This window comes from Stereum hirsutum, assembly GCF_000264905.1.
Source record: "Stereum hirsutum FP-91666 SS1 unplaced genomic scaffold STEHIscaffold_26, whole genome shotgun sequence".
Taxonomy (NCBI): Eukaryota; Fungi; Basidiomycota; class Agaricomycetes; order Russulales; family Stereaceae; genus Stereum; species Stereum hirsutum.
The window spans coordinates 188366-212602 of record NW_006763156.1 but is presented as its reverse complement, the minus strand read 5'-3'; the positions used below and the strand labels follow the sequence as shown (position 1 = coordinate 212602).

Genomic DNA, 24237 nt, shown 5'->3' with positions numbered 1-24237 from the left:
TTCTCGACGGACGAAGGTCAGAGGCAACATCAAGACGACTGTGCAACTAACACCATAACGCACAACCGTATACCACCCAAAAACGCACGACGAAGGATCCAAACACGCCTCCTTCCGCGAAAAATGCGTCCGTTATACGGAGAACACGCCTCCATTCCACGAAACATATATAAAAGGAAAACAAGAAAGAAAAAGAAAAAGAAAAAAAAATCACCTACCGGGCACCTAAACGCTTTCTCCTTCGACTTCCTCTCACTAGTACTCGCCACACCAGTACCGACACGTACGCCCACATTCAAAGCCAAGTCCGCAGGGCATTCCTGCTGCTCGATGGACGTATGCGATGCCTGCGATGGTAAGGGAGGACTTTAACTCGAAGTAGTTGGGTGGATCGTGCGTTCGTCACTTCCCCGTCCAATTTCATCTCCCACAGCGCCACCCGAACCCGAACCCGAATCCGAACTCGAACCCGCTCCGAGCTTATCCATCGTGTTCATAGTGTCAGAGACGAACTTCCCTCGAGGACCTCTCTGCGTTTCTGTTCCCAGCCCTAGCCCCAGCCCTCCACTACCACCCGCACCAGCACCACCAAGCTCTCGTCTCCCGTTTTTCGACTCCCCCTCCGCGCATTCTCTCCTCCCGAAGCCGCGATCGCGGGCATGACTACTCGTCTTAGTCTTCTTAGCCTTCGCAGCGGGCGTAAGTCTGGTAGCGGAGGTGGAGGCAGGGAGGGAGAACGAAGCGGGTGGGAGGCTGAGTATCGGATGGCTGGTTGGTAAGTTTATGTTCGATTCGAGCGTCGTCCTTTCTGTCTGCGTCTGTGCTTGAGCGCCCACTTCTCCCGGGTGCGCATATATGGACGTCGTGCCTTCGGTTTCCATGTCTATAGCCAAGCAATCGCCTCGTCGAGAAAGTGAAGTCGCGTGTAAGAGTGAGTACGCGGGATCATCCGACATCGCCGCAGAGAAAGCAGACGGATACGGGATAAACGGGGATAGAGGAGAAAACGCAGACGACGGCGAAGAGGATACTGGATCAAAGTCGGAACCGGCGGCGCTTAGCTCAGGCGTCGATGCACGAGAACCGGAGGGAATGCAGACGCCGGGGCTGGAAAAGGTCTGTGTCGCCGAGGAGAACGAGGGTGTGGGACTGGGACTGGGGAGGAAGGGGGGTTGGGGGTAAGAGAGGACGAAAGGTTCGGGATCGTATTCATCGTTCTGGTAGGAGTAGGGTGAAGGAGACGTCTGCGAAGCGGGACGGAGGACGGATAGGCATCGGTTACGGAGGCTTGTTTTGAGGACGAGGACGTGTGAGTCTTCGAAGTGGGCGAGGAGGTCGTGCATGTCTGGTATGGTCAGACCACAACACGTGAAATTCGAGCACTGTGAAGTTGGATGCAGAGCGGTTAGCGGTGGGTGGCGAGCGAGGGAGGAGGAAGATGCGTACTATTCCGCATTCGAGCGCATCTGGCGGGCGAGAACGTGGGTTCGCGTCCCACTGGTCGAATGGATCGTGCCTGGCGGCGAAGGGCGTAGTATTTAGTGTGAGAGAGGATGAAGAAGGAGAAAGGGGCGTACTCGAGAGATTTATCCAACGTCCAATCCATCCTGCCCATCCCGTATGTATCCTCATACTCTGCTCCGTCGTACATCACTTGCCTCCAGGTCTTTTCTGGCCTGGTTTTATGAAGAGACGAGGTTGGCTGTCGGAGAAAAGAGGAGCGGGAGACTTTGCGTTTCGGCGTCAGGGACGATATATATATCTGTAAAGATGCCCATGGCCAACGCGAGGTTCACACAAGGACGAGCAAAGTGGCGTCTAACAGGGGGCGATCAGCATATTTGGACGTCTGCTTCTTCTCGGGAGTCGGGGGAGTTGGGATTCGAAGCGTGAAGTTAGTCTGACAACCACAGTCCTAAGAACGTCATCTCTCCTAGCTCAGACGTTTATAGCTGATAATAAGTAGCACAGAGCCAGTTGTAGTACTTATATATTATGCGCCAACAGGAGCAGTAGAGCTGGTTCACGATAGGCGAGCAGCTGGAACAAGCAGCAAGACGAAGACGTGTTCAAGTTGGTGTGGCGGAAGGGAGCAGGGTGTGAAGATCGTGCCACGAGGTTGACGGAGCTGAGCCACGCGAGCCGCTCCGGGTTGATAAGATTAGATTTAGCGCTCATGCTGACCCCCGCCCCCATCCTCGCTCTTCCTTTCTCGTCTTTTTCTGCACCTCGTTCTTGGTCCCTCATTACTGGTCGCTCTAAGCATTGGTCTGATGCGTTTCTCGAGTTCTCTATATAGGTTTATCCTTTGCTTCTCTTCTTTCTAACCCGCCCCCACCGACCTTGTCCAATGATCTTATCCGACCGCCACAAAGACTCGGACACGCCGCACAGTACTCTCGCCAACCGGTCTACTGAGTACCTGACCTCTTTTTTTTTTTTTTTTTTTTGAGGAACGATATGACACACAGCAACCAGACTCAGCTGGCCCTGTCTGTCCGTTGAGAATAGATGGTGTATAATAACCAGAAGTTGAAGTCCTCGGCGGGAAATGCATTTACGCACGATGTGAGAGTAGTACCTGACCTCTTACTAAACGCTGCATAAACACTTCCCGCTGTTTTTCGACTCGCTCTGACCCCCCATGGTCGAGATCGATCAGTCGCGACTTCCCTAGCACCTCTCTCCCGGCTCCGCTAAATCTGCTGCATCGTGCAACTCGCGCTGTCTGATCCAGCGAAATATCTACATGACGAATTTCCTTTTGACCACCATTGTCACTCGTTGCGCGTAGACGATATTGTTTTCTCTTCCGCTCGCATACCTCTCAGCTTGGAGATCCGAAGAACTGAGGGTGGGCGATGGGCTAGACGTGAGGTAAAGTGAAGTGGACTGTCGATGCGTGTGATATATGCGAGCTTTGAGGGAGATAGTTTGATTCACCTCCATTTTCTCCAGCTCTGCTTTTTCTCACTCATACGAACCACACTAATTCAACATCGAAATATGCATCTCTCTCGGCGCAGAACAGCTCCTAAACTTTCAATAATATATCACCACCACCCAGACAAATTAGCAGACGATCAGGCCGCCGTTGCTGGACTGGCTGGCATCAGTGAAGTTAACCGGGCTTGTACAGGTGTGAGTCCGCATATGAATGTCATCGTTTCGCCTTCATGATCACTACGTCGATCTTTCTGCAGTCTTCTGAGCGTGGTCAGTGTCCAAATTGACGGGAAGAAGGTGTGGCTGGTCGTGGTTATGATGGTACTGCATACGGAGTACTGAAATATTCTTCGTCCAAGCGAGACTTTGCATTGTTATTCCGACGACTATTCCTCTGAGAGTACATGTGGTGGTCTTTGTTGGTATGTAGTAAAGGTGCGTCTAGATCGTCGTCGTGGATGTGCGACAATACCTTATTCTCAGAGAATCGATTTGCCTGTTTGCAGTCGTGTAGACTCTGAGGATTGCGGACCCTTCACTTCGGGTGTCCGTTCGTTCTGAATTATTATCTTCACTCTCAACGTCCACTCTATCGTTCCACACCTTGTTCGCGTATTCATCGCCTCCGACGTCGCTTGTGTATACATTTTTCTCTGCTCCCAGTCTCTGGAGCGATTCAAATCGTTACTTTCCATCCCCATTTCCTCTCAAGCTTTGCGTCGCGTACGCCCTATTGTTGTCCGCCACGGATCTTTGGTCATTACATTCCACTTCCCCTCGTCGCTCCCCGATCTGTGCAGCCACGAACAATGGCAAGACAGGACCGCGGCACGCACCACGTCGAGGACAGCGTACCCACTACCCTCTAACGTGTCGGTGCTAGCGCATCCACTCAGCTCGAATAGTTTCTCGTACGCACAGCTGTCGATATCGTCTTGCTTTCGATGCTAGCTGACTTCATCTCGTGTAGCGCGATCACCTCATGTCTGCATGGTCCAGCTAGAAGACGTCTAGGTAATATTTCTGCGGGGCCATTAAGCAACGAGGGCAAAACGAGGGTCTCAAATATTTGGTGCGTTGTTTGGCTAGTGGAGAATTAGTATCATATGGCAATTGTTTTGAATCACCGTGTTCACCGCGTCGTTCTTATCTGTTTACCATACTACCCTCAACATTGCGATAGATGACCTGTGTCTACATAATCTGCTCCTGTAGAAAGCGTGATCTGAAGGCGCCACTTGGAGAGCGTGAAACCATGTGTATGGAACTTCTTTGAACCCGATTTTGGCCCACGAAAAATAACATATTCTGAGCATCACCAGCTAATTTGCTTCAGATTTACTGTGGCAAATGCGCGCCTGACCGGGTTACTTGCCGGGTTGTTGTGAGCCGCTCTATGGTTCCTGGTGGTAGATGGTATACTCAGCAATGTGGAGAAAACCCGAACGCATCCATTGGTCAACTGAATTGAGAGGGAAGGGCGTAGCTAGTCTCATTGCCAAACCGAGACTACGAGAGTGTCATATTGAGCCTATATTACAGACAGACGGAATTCGATGGGCATCACAGTACATCAAATGAATAGGCGGTACACGCTGAGCGGCCAAAATCGGAGAACGAGACGAGTACAGTATATATATATATGGAGCCTACAATGGAATCGTATTGAGCCTACATTACGGTATAGAAAGATAGACGAGAGTCAATAAGAAGCCATGATTGGAGAGCGAGACGATACCGATGAGAACCATATATATACATCGTGCACAATATTGGTTACAGATCAGAACGGAGGAATGCATCGAAGCAGCCTAACTACAAGGGACGACTTGGAGGGTTCCTAAAGACCTATGTGTATAAATGGAGCCCAGCGTCCCACGTTGTCAGGATCATTCTCTCCGATACATTCTCGAAGATGGGCTACAGCCAAATGAAGCGCGACCGCTGCGCTCTTTCCTTCCGGGCCCGAACCAGAGAACAGGTACTCGTAGAACTTGGCTGCGACGATACGCGCATCGGGATCGGCAATCGGGGACATCGCCGCGATGACAGTGCGGAATCCTGCCATAGACATCACTTCAGCGTGACTTCTTGAGAACATCCTGCGACTCTCAGCCGTTCCACATGCAGACAGATAAGCAAGTCGAGCATTCGTGTACGATTTCCTCATAATAGTCTGGGGCTGGAGGCGTCCATCATAGAGGTGAAATCCATGCTCCGATGCGTGGCAGGCGAAGTGGACCCAATTACTCTGTTCCATCTCTGCAAGGACCCGGTTGAGAGTAGCTTTCTCTTCGTTAAGCAAGATATGGCTCCCACCAATAGCACGGGCTATGACATCAGCCTCAGTGACTGCCTCTGGAATAAATGGTGGAGAGGCAAATGAAGATGTTTGGCTGATCACTAAAGATCGCGTATGGTCTCCTGAAGTCACCGTTGGTGGACTTGCTTGACACGCCGATATAAACGACAGTGCGTAGGATGAGATGACGTAGCGGTAGATTCTCTCTCTGGAATCCGAGCCATCCCATAGGCCAGCACTGTGAAAAGGAAGATTTACAAGACTTCCCGTCGGGTACCAAGTGATATGTGGTAGGTCTGCGAGGGTTGGCTCAGAAATCTATACAAAGGAAACCATCAATCTCAATCTAAAATGCATGGGGAAACACCAAAGCTTACACCAAGAGCATTCAAAATAGGCTGGACCAGTTCTAACCACAGCGCCCTCGAAATAGCCCAAGGCGCATCCCATAAATATCCCGGGGCCCAGATCGATCCTCTCAAATTAAGCTTTTTGGCGTTCATTGTAGAGCGTTGTGAACGCCTGGTTAGGCCAATAGTTTCTGGGGCGTGAAGGTGTAATTGCCTGAAATGCTCTCCATTTTTCGCAATAACGATGTAGCAGAAGTCATGATCGGGAATCAAAACAACAATGTGACCATTGACATGTCTCATTGTATCCACAAAGGCAGATTGAAGGGATGGAGTCTTCAGCACATCATCGAAATTGTGCACCATGTAATCAAAAGCCTGATAGGTATCACCGGGCTTACTGCCACGTACACGGGACACCAGTTCCTTGGCTTTCAACTCCGACAAGCAATCAAAAAGCACTCTAAGTGAAGACTCTGGCGAAAAGATAAGACTCTGTGTGGCTTCGAGTATTTCTAATGCATCTGATGCTTTTTCTTCACGTAATGCATGTATAGCAGATGCCGAACCAAGATATGGTAGACATCTGAGAACATCGAATCGAGTCTTTAGCCGTGAGAGGTGAGAGGTTATATATGCTCCCAAGTAGTGCTCAATCTTGGAAGGGATATCCCGCGATAAGACCTGTGGCATGACCGCCCATATATCAGACTCTAGCGGGGATCCCATATTGAGCAAATCGAAGAGAGAGTTGTAGATGCCATCAAAATGATCCAGCCCATGCTGGCAACGTTGATGTATGTCAAGGTCCACGTCCCAAGCACCGCGGTGTGTTGACAAGATTGTTAAAGCCACATTTGAAAAACGTGGGGGCCGAGTGCGCAGGATGTCTGTGACAATATACCATATAGGATAGTGCTCCTTGCTATGGTCCATTATCTTCTCAATGACCTGAAACAGCATGAGATGGTCTCCCAGGCTTTGGGCTACATCAGGAATATTGGGCAATTTCTCCCTTATCCTGTCGGCATAAACTTTGACGGTCGCTGATGGCTCAGCAGACTCCGGAGTGAATAGCATCACGGCTATGGTAATGTCTATCAAGCCTTGTAGGCTCCTTATTCGAAGGTCGTCATCATCCGCATATGTACAGGCCTCAACATAACGGGGCATTACACTCGTCAATCCGTCCAAATTGCCTTCATAGATGAACATATCACGTCGATACTGTGCCAATATGCAGGCTAAGTCATGATCATCTTTAGTTGTCTCAGATAATAGATCTTCCAGAAGGGTTATTGCCTTTTTGAGGCTTGAAATCCCTCCTGAAACCGCGAACTCGCAATACAAGATATTGGCGCGGCCCTTCGTAATGCACAGCTGTGTTACCCCGTCCGTATCCACAATGTCTCGGTATATGGTTTGTGCAGCTTTCTTGAAGGATGCGTCATGGCTGGAGCCAATGGCAATGATATAGCAGGCACGAAGATCGCAAAATAGCTCTGCAAGTCGTAATCTCTGAGGAATATCATCCGTTTTCAAAGCGAGTGCAAGTGCGAGAGAATCGACTATCGCGCCGAGGGCTGGGAAGAAGTTCGGAAAGTAGTCATCATAGCGCTGAGCCCTGTTGGACAGGGCTTCGAGAAGTTTGAGGTATGCATTCTCGAGTGACTTGTCTATATGTGGTACCACCGCTTTCAGGTGGTCGCATAGGTAGCTTTCTCGTGCATAGGCAAAGTAGGGCTCGGAATTTAAGTTAGACCGCGCCATAACCACATCTTGCGCGCGCTGTACGTGTGTCAAACACACTCTGGCCAAAATGTAGATGCAGAGATGGTAAGGAGGTGATATGGTAGTCGGGAATGGAGTTTCTCAGTTCTGTGGGTGATGTGACGAGATAGTCTCGCACGGAAGCATGGATGAGCTGGACCACTCTGTTCTCTTTGGGATATGTCATCATACATAGGTCCAAGCAATGCTCCAACAAGAGCTTCGAGTCATTTATCGGGCTATATTCAGCCCCTGGTTCATCTTCGTCAAAAGCGGATAGTGCGACAGCTTGAGCAAGCTCGTCGAGATGCAACGGTCGTAAGGTGCCCACCAGCCATCGCAGAGCATGTCTTACTTGCTTTGGGGCTCCACCTGGAAGGCCATCTATGCGCTTCAAGATCCGGTAATAAGATGTATCAAGGTCCGGAGGTAGATCGTTGAGAGCAGCTCGAATATTGGCATCGGTGTTGCAATGGCGTAGAGTCTTGATTTGTAGGACTACCCATAACCACCTGAGTTTGTTTGAGTATATGCATCCATTCGGAACAGTGGAATCAGTGCTCACATTCCATCTGCTTTATCGGTGAGGATGTGGACGGTCTCATTCCGAAGACTCTCATCACGGGTCGTGAGAGACTTTACCTGGGATGTGATAAAGTCTCGTATTTCATTGCGAGGATTGTGTATACTTAAGGGCAACTCAGTGCATCGAGAGAGGCCTTGACGAATCTCGGCCCGCTCCCGGCTAAAAGCGAGAATTCTGAAATGCCTTGGAAGTTTGCACAGAAACGAAAGGAGGCCCTGAAGGTCCTCACCGACACATTCGTCTAGGCCGTCAACGAATATGAAGACTCGTGAGAACTTCCTTCCTAGATCGAGGATCAGCGCAGTGAGCTGGGATTCGCTAACAATCTCACGGCGTTTACCCTCAGTAAAGGCCGCAACAACTTCGATACGAGTCTGTTCAGGGAGTTCGTACAGAAGCTGATCACAGAGGGCACGTCGAACGTTGGAAGCTGTGCGCCTCAGAGGATCGTCAAACTTGAGATAAAAGTAGGCCATTCCGATGGATGGGTCGCCCTCCCACATGGTCTGTCCCATGGAAATGGCACTGGAGCTGAAGCAGATATATCAGCTGGTAGACACTTTATGGTCGATACAGCGAGCTACGAACGCAAGCACGGTCTTCCCTGATCCCGCTACCATTGGATTCACCGCAAGAGAGACGTCAACACTGATCATCCTGAAGTGATGATATAGATACACACGTTTTCCATGGCACCATAAAACGTTAGAATCCAAGTCGTCCGCCGTTGACCAAGATAAGAACTCTTTCGATTCTGTTAGCCAACTGTTTGTCCCAGAAATCGGAACATTTTCAGTGATCTTGGAGTGGTCGATCGTATAATCCACTGCATTTATACTCTTGACAAACTTGTCTGACAAAGAAGGCTTGGTGAAAGAAAGTGGGGTATGGAAGATCAGAGCAAGTACCTACCAGTCATGTCTCTCTTTTCTCGGTGTTTCTGTGACGCCTTTTCCTTCTCCGCCTCCACTCGATAGCTCGCCTGCGCTTCCCGCCCTTCCTTTGCTTCTTTTCTGTCAACATGATCCACCTCCCGCTCAATCACACTGCGACAAACGACAAGATCTCTCGCTATAGCTTTTACGGGGCCGCCTCCAAGCAATCGTCTCAGGACCAAACTGAGCATACGCAACTTGTCTATCCACCACTTAGACACGGAGTGCATGTACCTTATGCAATACAGGGAAAACTCACCTCGCAACCGACCACCCGTCCCAGCATATGGTAAGAGCACGTGATTGCACAACTTCAGTATGTTAGTATAGATGCGAACCAGAACCTGAGAACCAACCATCAGGGAAGCTACTGAGAAGAAAAAGGTCGCACGCACATTTTCAACTCGAGGCCACTTGTGATACAGCACGGTGGCGTAGTCGTTGTAGAAGTACAGGTCTTCGGCGACAGCCTCAAGAGTGGAAGTGACGAATTCGAAGTATCCGAAGTATCTCGTAGATATCTTAGAATATCAACAATGATCAGCATGCTATAATTGAACGATATTGCGATGTAATCACCGTTAATATAAATCGTATGCCTCCCCATACCAACGCTGCGATGGTGGGGTTGGAGGAGACAACGGTGTCGATCACAGAGAAAAATCCTTCGAGCGCACGAACGATATTCAGATACCGTGTACCGAAACGTCGAGAACGATGCTTCTTATCGAGGTTGTCCAACGCTTTGGCTTCAGAGACTAGAATATTGGGGGAAACGGGAAGTTGGGGGTCGTTGTTTATGTACTTCATGGCTTCGAAGGCCTTGCGATTCTGGTCAGGGAGTTTGTTCAAGAACTCATCGAGAGCTAGAGAGAATGCTCGATTCGCTTCGTCTGGAGCCTGCGTGGAACGGGAAGACATAGCGTAGGGATGAAGACTGGAGCGCTACGGGGGAAAGTCGAGAGGCGTGCGAGCAATGCAGTGGGGATTGAAGTATGATGGTGAATGAGGCGCAGTACCCTCAAACGGCCCGTGCGAAATCTAAATCTGTCTTCTGTTCACACTGCACGTTCGCAGCTTGTGCGGGTGATACGGGGGGTTGTGGGCCACAAAGCGGCTATCTTTGTTTTCGTTCTCACCACTGCTTGCCAGCTCGACAAAGATGAAGGTCCATCATGGGTGACTGCAAATGCAGCGCACTTCTCACACAGTGAAGGTCGAAAAAAAGTAATTCAAGGTTTGTATTGGGGTGGAGAAAAACCTTTCATGTATAAGTTCAGTTTAGAACTGCTCATGAGCCACTAGTCTCTCAAACACTCGCGATTGGCAGCGAAATCGAACGGATAACACGCCGCTCCGCCAAGTCTTCGTAACAGGCTTAAGGGTTGATCACGAGAAAGCCTCACCTCAACAAGGAGGCAAACGAACGGCATGCACAGCCTATACATAGTCGGACGGGAAACGTAGGGAGCCGTAAAACTTCCACGTGGCCTGGGCATTAGATGCTCTGAGCGGGACGGTTGAAGTTTTTAGCGTGATACTTCAACAGCGAAACAAGCGGGCTTAACAAGCACAGGGAAGGGCTCCCACCATGTCTTCAATTCTGGACGTGAATGCCTAGGCTTAGAATAGTGCACGAACTCTCACCGTCAAGCTTTCTCGTATAACAGACGCGAAACTAGCTCTGAATAATCCTGAAATTATCGCATAGCTACAGCTCTATTCCGTTCTTCCAATGTAGTACATAGCCTGGTCGCCAGCTATCACCCCCCACGAGCAATCGGGAGACGAAGCGTCGTTGAGTCTTGGGTATATTATCGAATCGAAGGCATAAACTCATCGATAGGCTCGCGACTGCGACTTCCAGCCGGCGAGGACCAACAAATGGTCCAAGATACGACAGAGACGACGAACAAGTTTCTATACTATCTTCATAGCGCATATGTCCTACCGCGAAGATGTATATATGCGTTGTGCGATTGTTCATCTACATCGCACATCCCGCATCTCGAGGATCAAATCTTTAAACCAACGCCGTCATGGCACCTCGAGAACTCCATTCCAGAGAACACAGAAAAAAAGGGACAAACAGAGGACAGAAGGGAAAAAAAGAAACACGTACCGGATGCCTATGTAAACGCCTGTCCGTCGTCTTCTTCCCACTAGTACTCGCCCCAACGTACGCCTTCGTTCCCTCCTTCCTACATTGAGATCCTCGGAACGTTCCAGCTCTTTGGTGGAGGCGTACGAACACGACGCCTGCGATAGTGTGTCCGCCGTCTGGCCATACGAAATTTAGTGGGGTCCGACCTCTGATGCTCGCGTGTCACATCCCCATCTCACATCCATGCCCACTCCCACACCGTCACCCGAATTCGACCCCGAACCCGAACCCGCCAAGGGTTATCCTTCGCATTCGGGACAAACCTACCCCAGGGCCACTTTTCATTTCCATTGCGGTCCTCCACTACAAAACACAGCACCACCATCACCATCAGCACCGGCACCACCACCATCACCACTAACAACAAGCTCTCCTGTCCCCTCTCTCATCTTCATCTTCCTACATCCTCTCCTTCATTCTCACACCCGACGCAACCTTGTTGCTCTTAGCCTTCTTAGCCTTCTAATTCGCCGGCTTGTTGTCTCGGGACCGTGTGTGTGTGGATTTGGCGCGAACGAAGGTAATGGAAGCAGAGATGGACGCAGAAAGGGAGAGCGAAGCGGGAAGGAGGCTGAGAAGCGAGGGAATGGCAGGAGAGTCGGAGTCGAACGTTAGCGCGTCGGCTTGAGTCTGCGGTTGTTGAACGCCGACTTCGAACGGTTACGAGGCCGAGACATCGTACGCATATATCGACGTGGCACCTTCCGCGTCTGCTTCTCTGGGTCGAGAAAACGAAGACGAAGTCGATGGTATGAACAACGACGTCGGACTTCGAGGGTATTGATAAGAATACGGAGGATCAGCTGTGGTGCTTGCGTTCGGCATCGGCATCGGCATGGCGGAGGAAGCAGATCAATACGCTTATCCCTAAAGTCGAGGGACGAGAGCCGGAGGGAATATAGACGCTAGGGTCGGGGAATTCGAAGGTTTGCGTGAGATCGGGAGCGGGGCTGGGACTGGAGAGAGCACAGGGTTGGGGGTAGGAGAGGACGAAGGTCTCGTCGTCCTGGTCGGAATGGAATGGGGAAGACGTTTGCGAGGCGAGAACGGAGGAGGAATGCGTATCGGTCGTGATGTGTTGTTTTGAGAGGACGAGGACGTGGGAGTCTTCTAAGCGAGCGAGGAGATCGTGTATGTCGGGGATGGTCAGACCACAGCACGTGAAATTCGAGCACTTGTACGTGCAGAGGCATCAGCAGATGGTGACGAGCGAGGAAGAGGAAGATGCTCACTATTTCGCGTCCCACTGGTCGAAGGGATCGTGCCTGGAGGCGAAGGGCGTGGTATTTAGTGTGAGAGATAATGAAGAAGGAGAAAGGGGCGTGCTCGAGAGATTCATCCAACGTCCAATCCATCCTGTCAATCCCATATTCATCCTCATACTCTCCCGCGTCGTACATCACTCGCATCCGACTCTTTCTTGACGAGGTTTTATCAAGAGACAACGGGCAAGAGGTAACCTGAGGCTCGAGGTCGGAGAGTACCCGAGCGGGAATCGTTCGTTTCGTCGTCAGGGGCAATATATATATCTGTGGAGATGCCCATGGCCAACGCGAGGTTCACGCTAGGCCCTAGGGCGAACAAAGTGGCGTCCAAAAAGGGGCAATCAGCACGTTCGGACGTCTGCTTCTTCTCGGGAGTCGGGGGAGTTGGCATTCGAAGCGTGGAGTTAGTCTGACAACCACAGTCCTAAGAACGTCATCTCTCCTAGCTCAGACGGTTATAGCTGAGAATAAGCAACACTGAACTTGTTGTAGTATATAGTATTCGCCAATAGGAGTAGTAGAGATAGGCGAGCAGCTGAAACAAGAAGCAAGACGTGTTCAAGTTGGTGTGGCGGAAGGGAGTAGGGCGTGAAGATCGTGCCACGAGGTTGACGGAGCTGGGGTTGATAAGATTAGATTTAGCGCCCATACTGATCCCCGCCCCCTCTTCTCGTTTTTTTCTGCACCTCGTTCTTGTTCCCTAATTGCTGGTCGCTCTAAGAGGGATATTGGTCCTTAAGGGCCCACTTTGTATCCTGAATAAACCTTCCTTCCTTCCTTCTTCCTTTGGTCTGATGCCTTTCTCGAGTTGTCTCTATAGATTTACCCGTTGCTTCTCTTCTTTCTAACTCGCCCCCACCGATTGTTATTGAATATACATTATATGCTCTTTCTTGGCTGTCCACAACTCCACGCTTCCGATCACGTTCAGATAGCAAAACCTCCGAGTCCCCCTCCCGAGAAGGACCAATGTCCAATCGTTCCGCTGTGCTAACTCTGCGTTAACCGGACTGGAAGACTTTACTGTACGACATATTGTCTCCTTTCTGACGAACATATCTGGATTACAGCCTCGTCGAAGGAGGCCTGAACGCGTACGCAACGAAACATGCACGACATCGGAGAGTAGCAAAATGTGCACAGGATTTCAGGATGGATTGAACCATGGACGGATCCCACTAGTACGCCCCTCTCTCAGATCCTTATCTCTCTCACACCAACCATGCACTCTTCGTCCTCAGTCTATCTCTCTCCGACTCGTGGGTGTTTCATCGACGTTTCCTCTGACCATTGACAGCCCGCCCTTGAGAGTAAAGTTGTACGTATCGAGCGCCTCTTCCACGCCCTCCTCTTCTTAGAATTCTATTCGTAGCTTTTTCTACCCTGCCTACTGCTTCGCTAGTGCTCCAACCTCACGTCGAGCGGTTTCATCATCTTCGACACGCACAGCCTCGTCCTCTCGCATCGTCGATGGACTACCGTCCGAACATTCCTCAAACCGCGAACATGAAACTGCTCTCGTCATAATCTGACAGCAGTCGAACTCGCAGGGAGTCGACCGCGGGGAGTGAGGGACAAATGGATGAGCCTACAGAAATAATGGCTTCGTGAATTATATATTTGTGAACATGTGGAATCCTCAAGGCGTTGACTGATCGACTATATCTAATCTAGGATCTCTATCAGCAATGAATATAGCGAACTACTCCGGGCTCAGAACGAAGTCACTGGCTCATACCAGAGGATGGCATAGCGCGTTGAGCGGCGTTCATCAATGGACATTGTCAAGAATCACATCCGGTGTTTGTGCAAGTATGAAAATACAATGTTACCCATCCACTATAACCAGAATTTGTCTATCTCATCTAGATATTCCCAGCCAAATTCTTTCTCTTCCTGATCTTCCTGCTCCTGAGTCAATATAAAGTGAGGTGGCGAACAAAGTTTGGGCGGTATATGTAACTTATCAATCCTCGCCAATTGTCTACGAACAGTTGCTTTCTCGTCGCCAATCAGATCCCGCCTCGTGGGTACTCTGGGGTACATAGCGGTTCCGATGGGCCAGTAATCGTCCTCACGAGGCGTCGTAAACTCCGAGATCGACTCTGGCTCAGGGAGTACTTGGAGTGACGGTTTAGGGTCGGGTGCGTCCTTGTGCGACGTGCCGACCACTACCTTGGCGTGACAAGAAGTCAGCAAACTCTGGAAGTTTCCCTTCCAACGAACGTAATCCGGCTCGGATTCGAATCCCAATGCCCGTGTATAGTCGACGAAGTCGCCGAAAACCTGGGGGTACCCGAAGCCAAGGTCGTTTCCGGACCAGAGCTGCTTATTGGGGAATACTCCTTTGCGCGACTGTTTCTGCCATGGAAGTGAGCCTCGAAGAAGTGATATGACGGTGTATGCTAATGATTCCATGTCGTCTGCACGCGACGGGGCTATCATTCATGCCGTCAGTGATACACGATTGTTTTCATAGTAGCAAGACTATGATCCTTGCTTACCTTGATGAAGATGCGCATTAATGCTGCAGTACACTATCGTTCCGATGGTGTTGGATGTACGGGACTTCTCGAGCGGAACATGCGTTTCGGGATCGGAATGCCAGGTTGTCAAACCATAGTCAATCAAGTACAGGCGAGAGTCGGGAGGGAGGGAGAAGACGAAGTTTTGTGGTTTGATGTCGCCGTGGATCAGATGACGTGAGTGTACATGCTCCACTGCATCCAACTATGAATTAAAAGCCAATCAGAGCTCACAGTTGTACATATAATCTATCAGTAGCCAAAGCGTACCATAGTGCAGGTAAGTGTCGCTAGATCTTCAACCGTGAAAGCCGGGCCATTCGAGGCGCGTTCTTCCAGATTCTGCGTCCCCAGAAGCTGCATAGCAAGATACTCAAACTGATTCGATCTTCCCCATGCATAGACCTCTGGTATGCTAGAGTGGCCTACCAAAATTGACGTCGTTATGTTATCGTTAAAGGTAACATGACTCGGATGACTCACCCTGGAGAGCTAAGAGAGCACAAGCCTCATGGCGCAGCGGCGGATTGGCTACTTTTTTACAAGTGTGGGAAGTCTTCAAGGCCACTACCTTGTCACTTTCACCAGCTCTCTTCATGGTAGCTCTCCACACCCTTCCTAGAATCTCAATATTAACATCGAGTATTTGCAGTAAAAATTTCAGGTTGTTCCTACCGGACGCGCCGCTCCCGAGGACCGCGCCCCGCTCCTCTACAGTGAATTCCGCAAAACCGGGGTGAGATTTCATCTGAGCACGTTGGTATAGAAGACGATTCCTGTGAGGAAAAACTATGGTCCAAAGAGGGTCGAAGGTTGGCATTCAAGTCGTCGCTGTATACAGATCGATTACACTACTTATATACTTACACGCGGAGTTAGCCTGACAGCCGCGGTCCGGATCGTGTCATCACTCCTAGCTCGGACGTTTATAACTGATATTAAGCAGTAGAGATACCTTGATGTATTTGAGGGCAGTAGCTGTGATCAGCAGCAGAGGTAGATCACAACGGGCGAGCAGCTGAAACAAGAGGGAGGAGCCGTTCAAGTTGGTGTGGCGGACGCGGACGGGAGCAGGACGTGGGGATCGAGCCACGAGGTCGACGGAGCTGGGCCACGCGAGCCACCCCGCTCTGATAAGATTAGAGTTTAGCGCCCACGTCAATCGCGTCTTTTTCCCGCTCTCATTCTCGCTCTGTCTGCACCTTGTTCCTTGCGTGCTACTAGCTCCAAGTCTGCGTCTGTTTCGTCCTTAGAGTCTATTAAGAGCTAATTAGAGCCGTAGTCCCTTACCCTGCCTTTGACTTGTCGCCGGAGTTCTAGCATCATGACCTTGTCCCTTATGATCTTCATCGGTCACCTCTATGCAAGACCACACAGGACTGACTCCAACCTATCCACTGAGTCTCCTTACCATCTACTCGTCTGCATCTGGATGTCTCAGGCTGTTTTCCACCTTTCTGCTGAGTTTCTCGCTGTCTCTAGAGCCCTCACCATGATCACGGTCCGGCGTCACGTATCTGATTAACGCCTACGTACCCCGGCTCCTCTCAGTTTACTACCTCGTGCCGAGGCTATTCAGAGCATAAAGCAACAAGAGGAGTGCCCTATCTAGTTCTGCATCGTTTGCGTTCGAATTCGTTCTTCAATGAGCTACATGTTCATTGCACTCTAGAGCCCTGACGAAGAGCCAGTTTTATATCCATGTTCCGCAGGACCTAACCCAATGCTATTGTATAAATTATCCCGTCCTGTTTCCTGTTGTTGTGTGTCCGGAAACTAACGTAACCTCCGCCGCCCTGTCCTCCTCTCCGGTCTCTTTCTCGGTGGGTGCTTCAGCCGGCGAAAGCCAGTAACCACAAGTTCGGCTCCCAGCTCACGTCTTTCAAACTCTCCCCTACGAACTCAATCAATGCACATACGGACTTCGCTGATAAAATGAAACGTATCCGCGTCACATACGACCATTCAAGCAGCACAGTGAACTTGTGGCGGGGCGTACGTACTCATCTGGGTCCGCTCGGCGTCATTGAACGCTGAAGGTGAAGTCGGTCCTATTAAGAGGAGTTGCGCACGCTGACGAATAATCAGATGATTTCTTCGTCCCACTGTGTGCAAACAGATATGGTGACGTACGTATTGTAGGTCCATCAAAGCCTCATCCGCTCTGCTGTACTCACGCTTCGGCATCGACACGAACGGATGCATCCTTCGTGCCTCATCGACTACGTCCTCTAGCTCCTTGCTTGCAGTAATGACACGGTCTGGCTCTTTCTGGGGGTAAGATATCGGCAAGAAGATGAGATCAACGCCCATGGCCACTCATGCAGAAACGAAATGTCGTTGAGCCTGACGGACCTGTGCAGCGATCGCATCGACTCTGTCAAGTGCTTGCTGGATGAGAGTGACTCGGCCCCAAATGAACTGCTCGACTTTCGCAGTTTCCTGCGAATCCGAAGCATCGTTTGATGGGGTTGTATCAGAGGGGACGCTCATGATCACTTGTGAGGAAGAGGTGTGGAGGCCTGACCCCATGCGGGGTATCTATATCTGCACGTGGGGCGTCTAAGCTACGGACTTCAAATATAGCCGTAGGGTTCATCTCGCACGGCCAGGGAACCACTATTTAGAGTGCTCTAAAGGTGATTCTAAAGTAACTTCTATATATTATATATGGGCTCCGCTTTGGGAAGTACTAAAGAGAAACTTTGGAGACCTCCAAAGGCGACTCTATGCATTTTCTTTAGAAATGCCGTACAAACGCTAAACATTGACTTTGGAGGACGCCAAAGGCTGTCGAGCACCTCGGGCTTGCCTTATGTGGCAACCCCGAATCTCTTTAGCACCCTCTAAAGGTAATTCAGAGAATAATCAATGGAACTCACCACAGAGCTCGCTAAAGCTTTGCTTTAGACAGCGCTAAATTGGCATCCATATATAATATTTTGGCCAACGTTTAGATTCCACTTTAGCGGGCTCTAAATAGTGGTTTCCCCGTCGTGTCGGTCTTCCTATCGTCTTCGAGGATAATTCTCATTTTCTTTCTTGTTCTCGCCATTCGCTATAAGTAGGACGTGCCGAAGTGCCACATTTTCTTTCGAGCTCTCTCTGTATCGACTGCAGAAGCTGCTCTATCCCAGTCGCTTCTCTTGCCTTTCATCCCTCGCCAGAATTCTAGCACTCAGACCCTATCTTTCCTTGTCCAAGTCGTGCTCTTATTCAGTTGCCACCAGGAAAGACCACAGGGGATTGATGCATACTTAGACACTCTCCACATTTACGCTCGTCTGCATGCGGATGGTTATTGTCAGCTGGGTTCTTTTCTATCGCTCTGGCTCCCCACCACGATCGTTAGTTACCCTCTCCAGCGGCTCTACTTGATCGTCTGCCTCGTGCGAAACAAGTCCCTCGAGTATGCGTTCACTTCTGACCATCACTCCACAGGCAGAGATAACAGTGCACTTTGTCCCATTTATTTAGTCCGTATACCTGTCAGCTCGGACCGCGGACGTTTATATGACGATACTCTGGTATCTTCGCTCAAAGGGAATGCTTGTGCGTATGGATTCTCACGACCTTCCTACTGGGTGCTTTAGGTTAGCGAATGCTCGCGAGAGTAAGTCTCGTTCGTCGTTTTTCTCGGTCTAGTGGCGCTATTCCTTATCTTACAGTTTGCCAATAATCGAGCCACTCCGCGCTGATAAGATTAGCGCTTCCGGCGATCGCCTCCTTTTTTCCCGCTCCCATCCTCGCTCTGCACCTCCTTGTCCTTGTTCTCTACCTGCCGCTAGCTCTAACCTTTCGTCCGACCTTTCTTTGAGCTCCCTCTAAAACCTGATCTGATGCTTCTTTCGTCTTTGACTCACACGAACTCTTGTACTCCAATCCTGTCTTTTCTCTGCCAAGCCATGATCTTCTTCGGCCACCACTAAGAAATACTATACCCGCAAGGACTGCCCTCGACATACCATCTCGTCTCTCTTATGACGGTGGGTGATAGACTGGACTTGAATTGGACTGTTGATGCATGTGGGACAGCGTTTGATTCGCATACATTTGTCCAGCTCTGCTTTCTGTTCGAACTAAGTACGCTGATGAATACATCTTTCCTATTACGATTCTTATCCAAAGTTCAGTCTGCCCAAGCACGATGAATGGCGGATAAAAGGTCTACGGCATGCTCTTGGGGCTGCATACTCACTACCTCGCCTCTATACCGCCTTTGCCTCCACCTAGATACTCTCTGCCGTTGTCAATCAATAAGCTGTACCTGACACCGCACCAAAAATTGAGTAAGCAATGAAAAGAACGCTTACCATTCTCAACAGCGTAGGCAGCGATATTAATACATCAGTGTCACGGATTCAGAGATGATTTGACCACCGTATACATATTTCGACAAGTAAGACTACGTGTTTATATTTTTTTTTGCACGCATCATTGCTACACACTCATCTGTATGCCCAGTGGCTGGGTCTACAGAGACGACCCATTCTTCAGCGGTGCAAGTGAATCGGGTCGTCTGGGTCTGTGGTTTGATAATATACACAACTCTTACAGATAGCATGAGCTTCACTAAGCACAGTGACTGCGTTGTCTACGAACGATGTCCTGTTAGTGACCAGAAATGACGCGAGTATTCTGTGGACATACTCAACGGATGGTCAGATGGCCCATGTTCTCTGTAGTCGTTTCGTAACCAGAAAATCCTCTGGGTAGTATGTTGAGATCAGATACCCATATCCATACTCCGGGGAAGAGATCTTACCGTCTTTAGTGCAAGGCATAAATTTGTCAGTGAGGATAAGTGAGCCGTCGTTGTTTCGATTTCGCGGTTCCTTTCGCACTCATTGACCGCTGTGAGATCAATAATCGAGTCATTCAGGCCCGCAAAATTCTTCCGCGACTTATGAGTTAGCCTAAGAAGATACCGTGAACAAATGGCCACTGGATGTATTTAGTATTCACCTTTGACGCCCACATTTGTTCAAATTTTTTGATAGGTCTCGTAGGTGTCTATACGCATCTGAGCCAGCGTATCATGCTCATCAGCTGTATCATCACGTCGGTGTGGTGGAAATGTGATTGATGACTCTGGTTGAGAGGCCATGATGAGTTGGGCACAAGGAAAAACCCAGAGGATCGTCCGTGTGTCGACTCTACTTATATTTCGCAGACGACCTCCCTGCGGGGGCCATTTTTGTCAGGATTTCGGGTACGGCCTCCAAAAAAAAAAAGAAAAAGAAGATAATAATAATAATTAGCCTGCTCCAGACTCGCTCTTTGAGCGCATTGCGAGGCTTATTTTGCCTTTTAGAAGGGAAACCTGCCTTTTGGACCGTCAGTGACCCCAGAGAAGCGCACACAGTGACCGAACAGGGCGTCGCCACTCAAGCTGGAGCTGATGCCACACCTCTGGGCGCCCGCCTGTGCCGGGTTTTTGTCCGGACTGGCGGAAGGAATGAAGGAAGGAAGGAAGGAACCTACCCCCAAAAGTGCCAAAATTTGTCCGTCCTGCGGAGGACCTTCCACCACCAAACCTCCAAATTTTGTCCGGATCGGTGGATGACCTCGCCCTCTATAAACAGGGATCCTAGTACGATGCTCTTGTGCCAGCCCTTTACGAAGCTCCCGGTGGTTCCTCGGTGGCCCGGGTTCGGATACTCAAATTTTCGAGGCACGTTACACACATGAACTGTGCGTATTCGTGTGTTCAAACATGTTTTCTAAAATAGTCCGTACGCGATACTTCGCGAACTGCTTGTGCCTAACTTGGTAGGTCGATGCTGTCGTCGACGGACATCCCCCCTGTGATCCTAGTGAGGATTCTCCCAAGCAAATGCTGTCCTCTGGCGGTTGACAGGGTACGAACCTTTCGTCTGGAAAGTACAGTACTCTATAACAACACAAACAACGGGAGCATCGTGACACCGTAAAGTTCTTTCTCCTTTCATATCCTGGAATACCCCAAACTATATCTGGGAATCCTCTCCCTCAAGCACCAAAGTGGATGAAAGGCATCCACCGCACAAACGCGTCCTCGCCAACCTTGTCTCGAAGAACTCCCACCGCGTGATGCAGCGCATATGCCGCCTGCCGTCTTCTCCCCATTTGGGAGCTCTTGAGCATGTGCGAGTATACCTCCCTCGCAACAATAGGTGCATCTCTATCTCCAATGGACCACATCGTGGCAAAGACTGTTCTGTATCCAGCCAAGAGCATGCCCGCCGCCAGATGTATCGCTTCTTCCGGCCGTTCTTCGTCTCCTTTGGCCGTCTGGCAGGCGGACAGATACGCTATTTCCGCAGATTTGAAGGACTTTGACATCATTGTATGCAGATCGAGACGGCCGTTATGCAAAACGAAAGAGCTCTTCGTTGGTTCAGTGGGGTCTTGAACCCCGTGACAGGCGAGGTGGCACCAGCTGCTTTGTGCCATTGCTTCGAGGACGGCATCAACTGTAGCACTAGCTCCGTCAAGCCAATTCAAGCTCAGTCCATCGGCGCAGCTTTCGATTGCTTGTACCTCCTGGCGGGTGCCCGGAAGATCAGAGTACCCAGGGGAGTTGGGCTGCGATACTGCTAGGATGCTGGGGTTCAATTGTTCAGGCCTTTTCAAGGCTTCCACGAGCGCAGCGATAGTCGGAGTGTAGGAAGATACGACATATTGAAAAGCTCGTGGCCCGTCCGGTCTGTTGTAGTGTCCTGCGGCATGAAGAGGGAGAAATGCGAGTGGCCCTGTGGCACACCAGGTTATATGGGGAAGTGCTGTTGAGTCCGATGATGACTCCTGAAAAAGCTATCAGACAAAATGACTTCTTTGCGTAGAAATTTGACATACCTTGAAACACAAAGCGTCAAGTACGGGATGCACCACCTTGACCCATAGTTCTCCTAGGATGTACTCCATTCGAACTCTTGGGAGACCGTGTGGATCATGCGGCCGATCTGCACGTCCTTCGCTATCTTCGAGATTTTCACGGACACGAACCTTCGCCTGTGCTAGACAGCTGACGAATTGCTGTCTCAATTTATGTGTGTCGTCGAGCGAAAGATCTAGAAGAGAAATGTGTAAGACATGGGAACTGGGGTCTCTGACAACGAGTGCATCACACCGCGTATTATGGACGTTAATGATGGCGACTGGGCCTCGCTCGGAGGCATCACGAAGGTAGGACAGTTGCTTAGGTTTCATAAAGTGCTCGAATCCAGGGATACAACGAATCTCTTCAAGCAGTTGGTCGTATCGTTCAGCCAACCTGCGATGTTTCTGCGCTTCGTCTTCTGGTGAAACTTCAGTCTCCGAGTTGACTGCTTCTATGGTGAGAAATTCTTCGGTGCCTGCTCGCTCTAGTTGTTGAGAGACTTGCTCCAACTCCGTGGCTAACTCTGGTCTCGATGACAATTTCACATCGTTCAAAGGGCTACGCAAGCGCAAAATCTGCCCCCATACAATAGACCTCCCCTGTTCAATCCATTCCAATGCAGTATCAGGTTTGTTCAGTTCTATAGCGGCCGCCACTGCCTCAATGACCACATTTCCTATTGGAGAGATGTTTTGATAACGCTGGGAGACACCCGTTCCGAGCCAGACGATACGTGGTATCAATTCAATAATGGATGCATTTGCCTCTAGTGAGTGTTCATTGTGTGCCTTATAAAAGGTTCGGCTCCAATTGAGAGCCGCATTGAACAATTGTTGTGGAGGACCCACGGATAAGTGTGCGCTTTGCCGATAGGTTGAAGTCGCATCGTTAATGTCGGTGGCAAATCCTAAGCACTCAAAGCGACAGGCGAACAAGCCTGCGAGATTATTCAGCCAAGCGGGTTTGTATGCATGACCATGGGGGATCATTGTGACCGCTTGTTTCTGAGTAGAAATGGCCTCATCGAGGTCAACGACATTCCCCAAACGCTTGTACCTCCCAGTGAGTGACACCGCGATATTGTTCAGCATATTTGGCATGTTTGCGTGTCCATCGGGCGTCAGGGAAGCAGCCCGACGCTGAATTGAAAGGGCCTCGTCAATGTCCACCAGGTGACCCAGACGCAGGAATCGACAATTGTATGACTGCCCAAGAGCACTGAGTATGCTTGGCTTGCCAGCATGATCATCTGGGGTGCGTGCAACAGCCAGTCGATGCGCATGAATTGCCTTGTCAATGTCGACGAGTTCCCCCAGACGCTCAAATCGACAGGTAAGTGAATGCCCAAGATTCATGATTCTACCGGGCTTGTCTGCATGGCCGTAAGGTGTCAGTAAAACAGCCTGCCGATGAGTAGAAATGGCTTTGTCGATGTCGACGAGGTTTCCCAAGCGCTGAAATCGATTAGTGAGTGACCCTCCAAGGCTACTAAGCCAACTAGGCTTGTCGGCATGACCGTCGGGAGTAAGCGCAACAGCCTGCTCTTGAGCATTGATGGCCTTGTCAATGTCTTCAATATTACCCAAACGGTCAAAACGACAACTCAACGAAATACCGAGGTTACCAAGCTTGGAAGGTTTGTCTGTATGACTGTCAGGTGTAAGTTCGACTGCCCGCTGCTGAACAAGAATAGCCTCGTCGATGTCGCCAAGATTTCCTAAACGCTTATATCTACGGGTGAGGAACAGCCCCGATGTTGTTCAGCATACCTGCTTTGCTGGGATGCCCATCATCCATGAGTGCAACTGCCTGCTGTTGAAAATGAATTGCCTCCCGTATATCGCTGAGATCTTCCAACCTCTCGAATCTGCAAGCGAATGATAGTCCGATGTTTTCAAGCATACTATGCCTGTCTTTATGAGCATCAGGAATCAGTGCAACAGCCTGCTTTTCGATCAGAATGGCTTCGTCAATGTCGACGAGGTTTCCCAGCCGCCGAAATCGACGCATAAATGATGCTCCGAGGTCTGCGAGCATACGAGGTTTTTCCCTATTACCGTCGTCTGTGAGCGCAATAGCCTTTTGCTGGGCACAGATGGCCTTCTCAATGTCAACGATGTTTCCCAGACGTTCGAATCGACGAATGAATGACAGGCCAAGGTTATTGAATGTACTAGGTTTGCTATCATGACCATCGGGAGTTAGATTAACAAGCCGTTGTTGAATGGAGATAGCCTCATCGACGTCGGCGACTACACCGAGAGCCTCGAACTTGCTCAGAACGCAAGTTCCAAGGATACTGAGGCATGTAAGACGATGATCCAAATTATTTGAATCTGCAGTGCTTAAGCAAGCCTCCTTTGCCACTTTTACGGCTTCGATTATATCAGGTGCTTGTCCCGCAGCGCGGAAGCGCCTTTGCAGTGCGTTAACAAGGCCAAGAAGGCCGCTGTGACGCTGTGGATGCCCTTGTGGGTAGACTTCGCGCAGGAAACTCCGAGAGGAGTGTACGACATTGTCGCAGAAGTCAAG

General features: G+C 50.0%; 6 protein-coding genes across 6 annotated transcripts; 1 reads left to right on the top strand and 5 right to left on the bottom strand.

Annotated features, from left to right (window-relative positions):
• Positions 1-368: 368 nt before the first annotated feature.
• STEHIDRAFT_163677 (uncharacterized protein) lies at positions 369-1651 on the bottom strand (the record flags this gene model as incomplete). Its single annotated transcript, XM_007311383.1, has 3 exons — positions 369-1382; positions 1447-1516; positions 1578-1651. 3 exons carry the CDS (start codon positions 1649-1651, stop codon positions 369-371), a joined length of 1158 nt encoding a protein of 385 aa, XP_007311445.1.
• Positions 1652-4786: 3135 nt separating this feature from the next.
• Positions 4787-5206, bottom strand: STEHIDRAFT_69391 (uncharacterized protein; the record flags this gene model as incomplete). Its single annotated transcript, XM_007311326.1, has 1 exon — positions 4787-5206. The coding sequence occupies one exon, from the start codon at positions 5204-5206 to the stop codon at positions 4787-4789; it is 420 nt and encodes a 139-aa protein (XP_007311388.1).
• Positions 5207-11056: 5850 nt separating this feature from the next.
• On the top strand, positions 11057-11684 carry STEHIDRAFT_126485 (uncharacterized protein). The gene has a single exon (XM_007311382.1). The coding sequence runs from the start codon at positions 11237-11239 to the stop codon at positions 11666-11668; it is 432 nt and encodes a 143-aa protein (XP_007311444.1). The 5' UTR covers positions 11057-11236; the 3' UTR covers positions 11669-11684.
• A 168-nt stretch (positions 11685-11852) lies between these two features.
• On the bottom strand, positions 11853-12453 carry STEHIDRAFT_163675 (uncharacterized protein; the record flags this gene model as incomplete). The annotated part of the gene is made up of 2 exons (XM_007311381.1): positions 11853-12227; positions 12286-12453. The coding sequence occupies 2 exons, from the start codon at positions 12451-12453 to the stop codon at positions 11853-11855; spliced, it is 543 nt and encodes a 180-aa protein (XP_007311443.1).
• Positions 12454-14157: 1704 nt separating this feature from the next.
• STEHIDRAFT_163674 (kinase-like protein) lies at positions 14158-17336 on the bottom strand (the record flags this gene model as incomplete). Its single annotated transcript, XM_007311380.1, has 10 exons — positions 14158-14229; positions 14311-14493; positions 14545-14756; positions 14823-15048; positions 15114-15268; positions 15327-15461; positions 15519-15554; positions 16847-16916; positions 16977-17114; positions 17199-17336. 10 exons carry the CDS (start codon positions 17334-17336, stop codon positions 14158-14160), a joined length of 1365 nt encoding a protein of 454 aa, XP_007311442.1.
• Positions 17337-20834: 3498 nt separating this feature from the next.
• STEHIDRAFT_69488 (uncharacterized protein) lies at positions 20835-23898 on the bottom strand (the record flags this gene model as incomplete). Its single annotated transcript, XM_007311337.1, has 3 exons — positions 20835-21626; positions 21681-23381; positions 23512-23898. Coding segments are annotated over 3 exons (2880 nt in total), but the record flags the coding sequence as incomplete, so codon positions are not given.
• Positions 23899-24237: the final 339 nt, after the last annotated feature.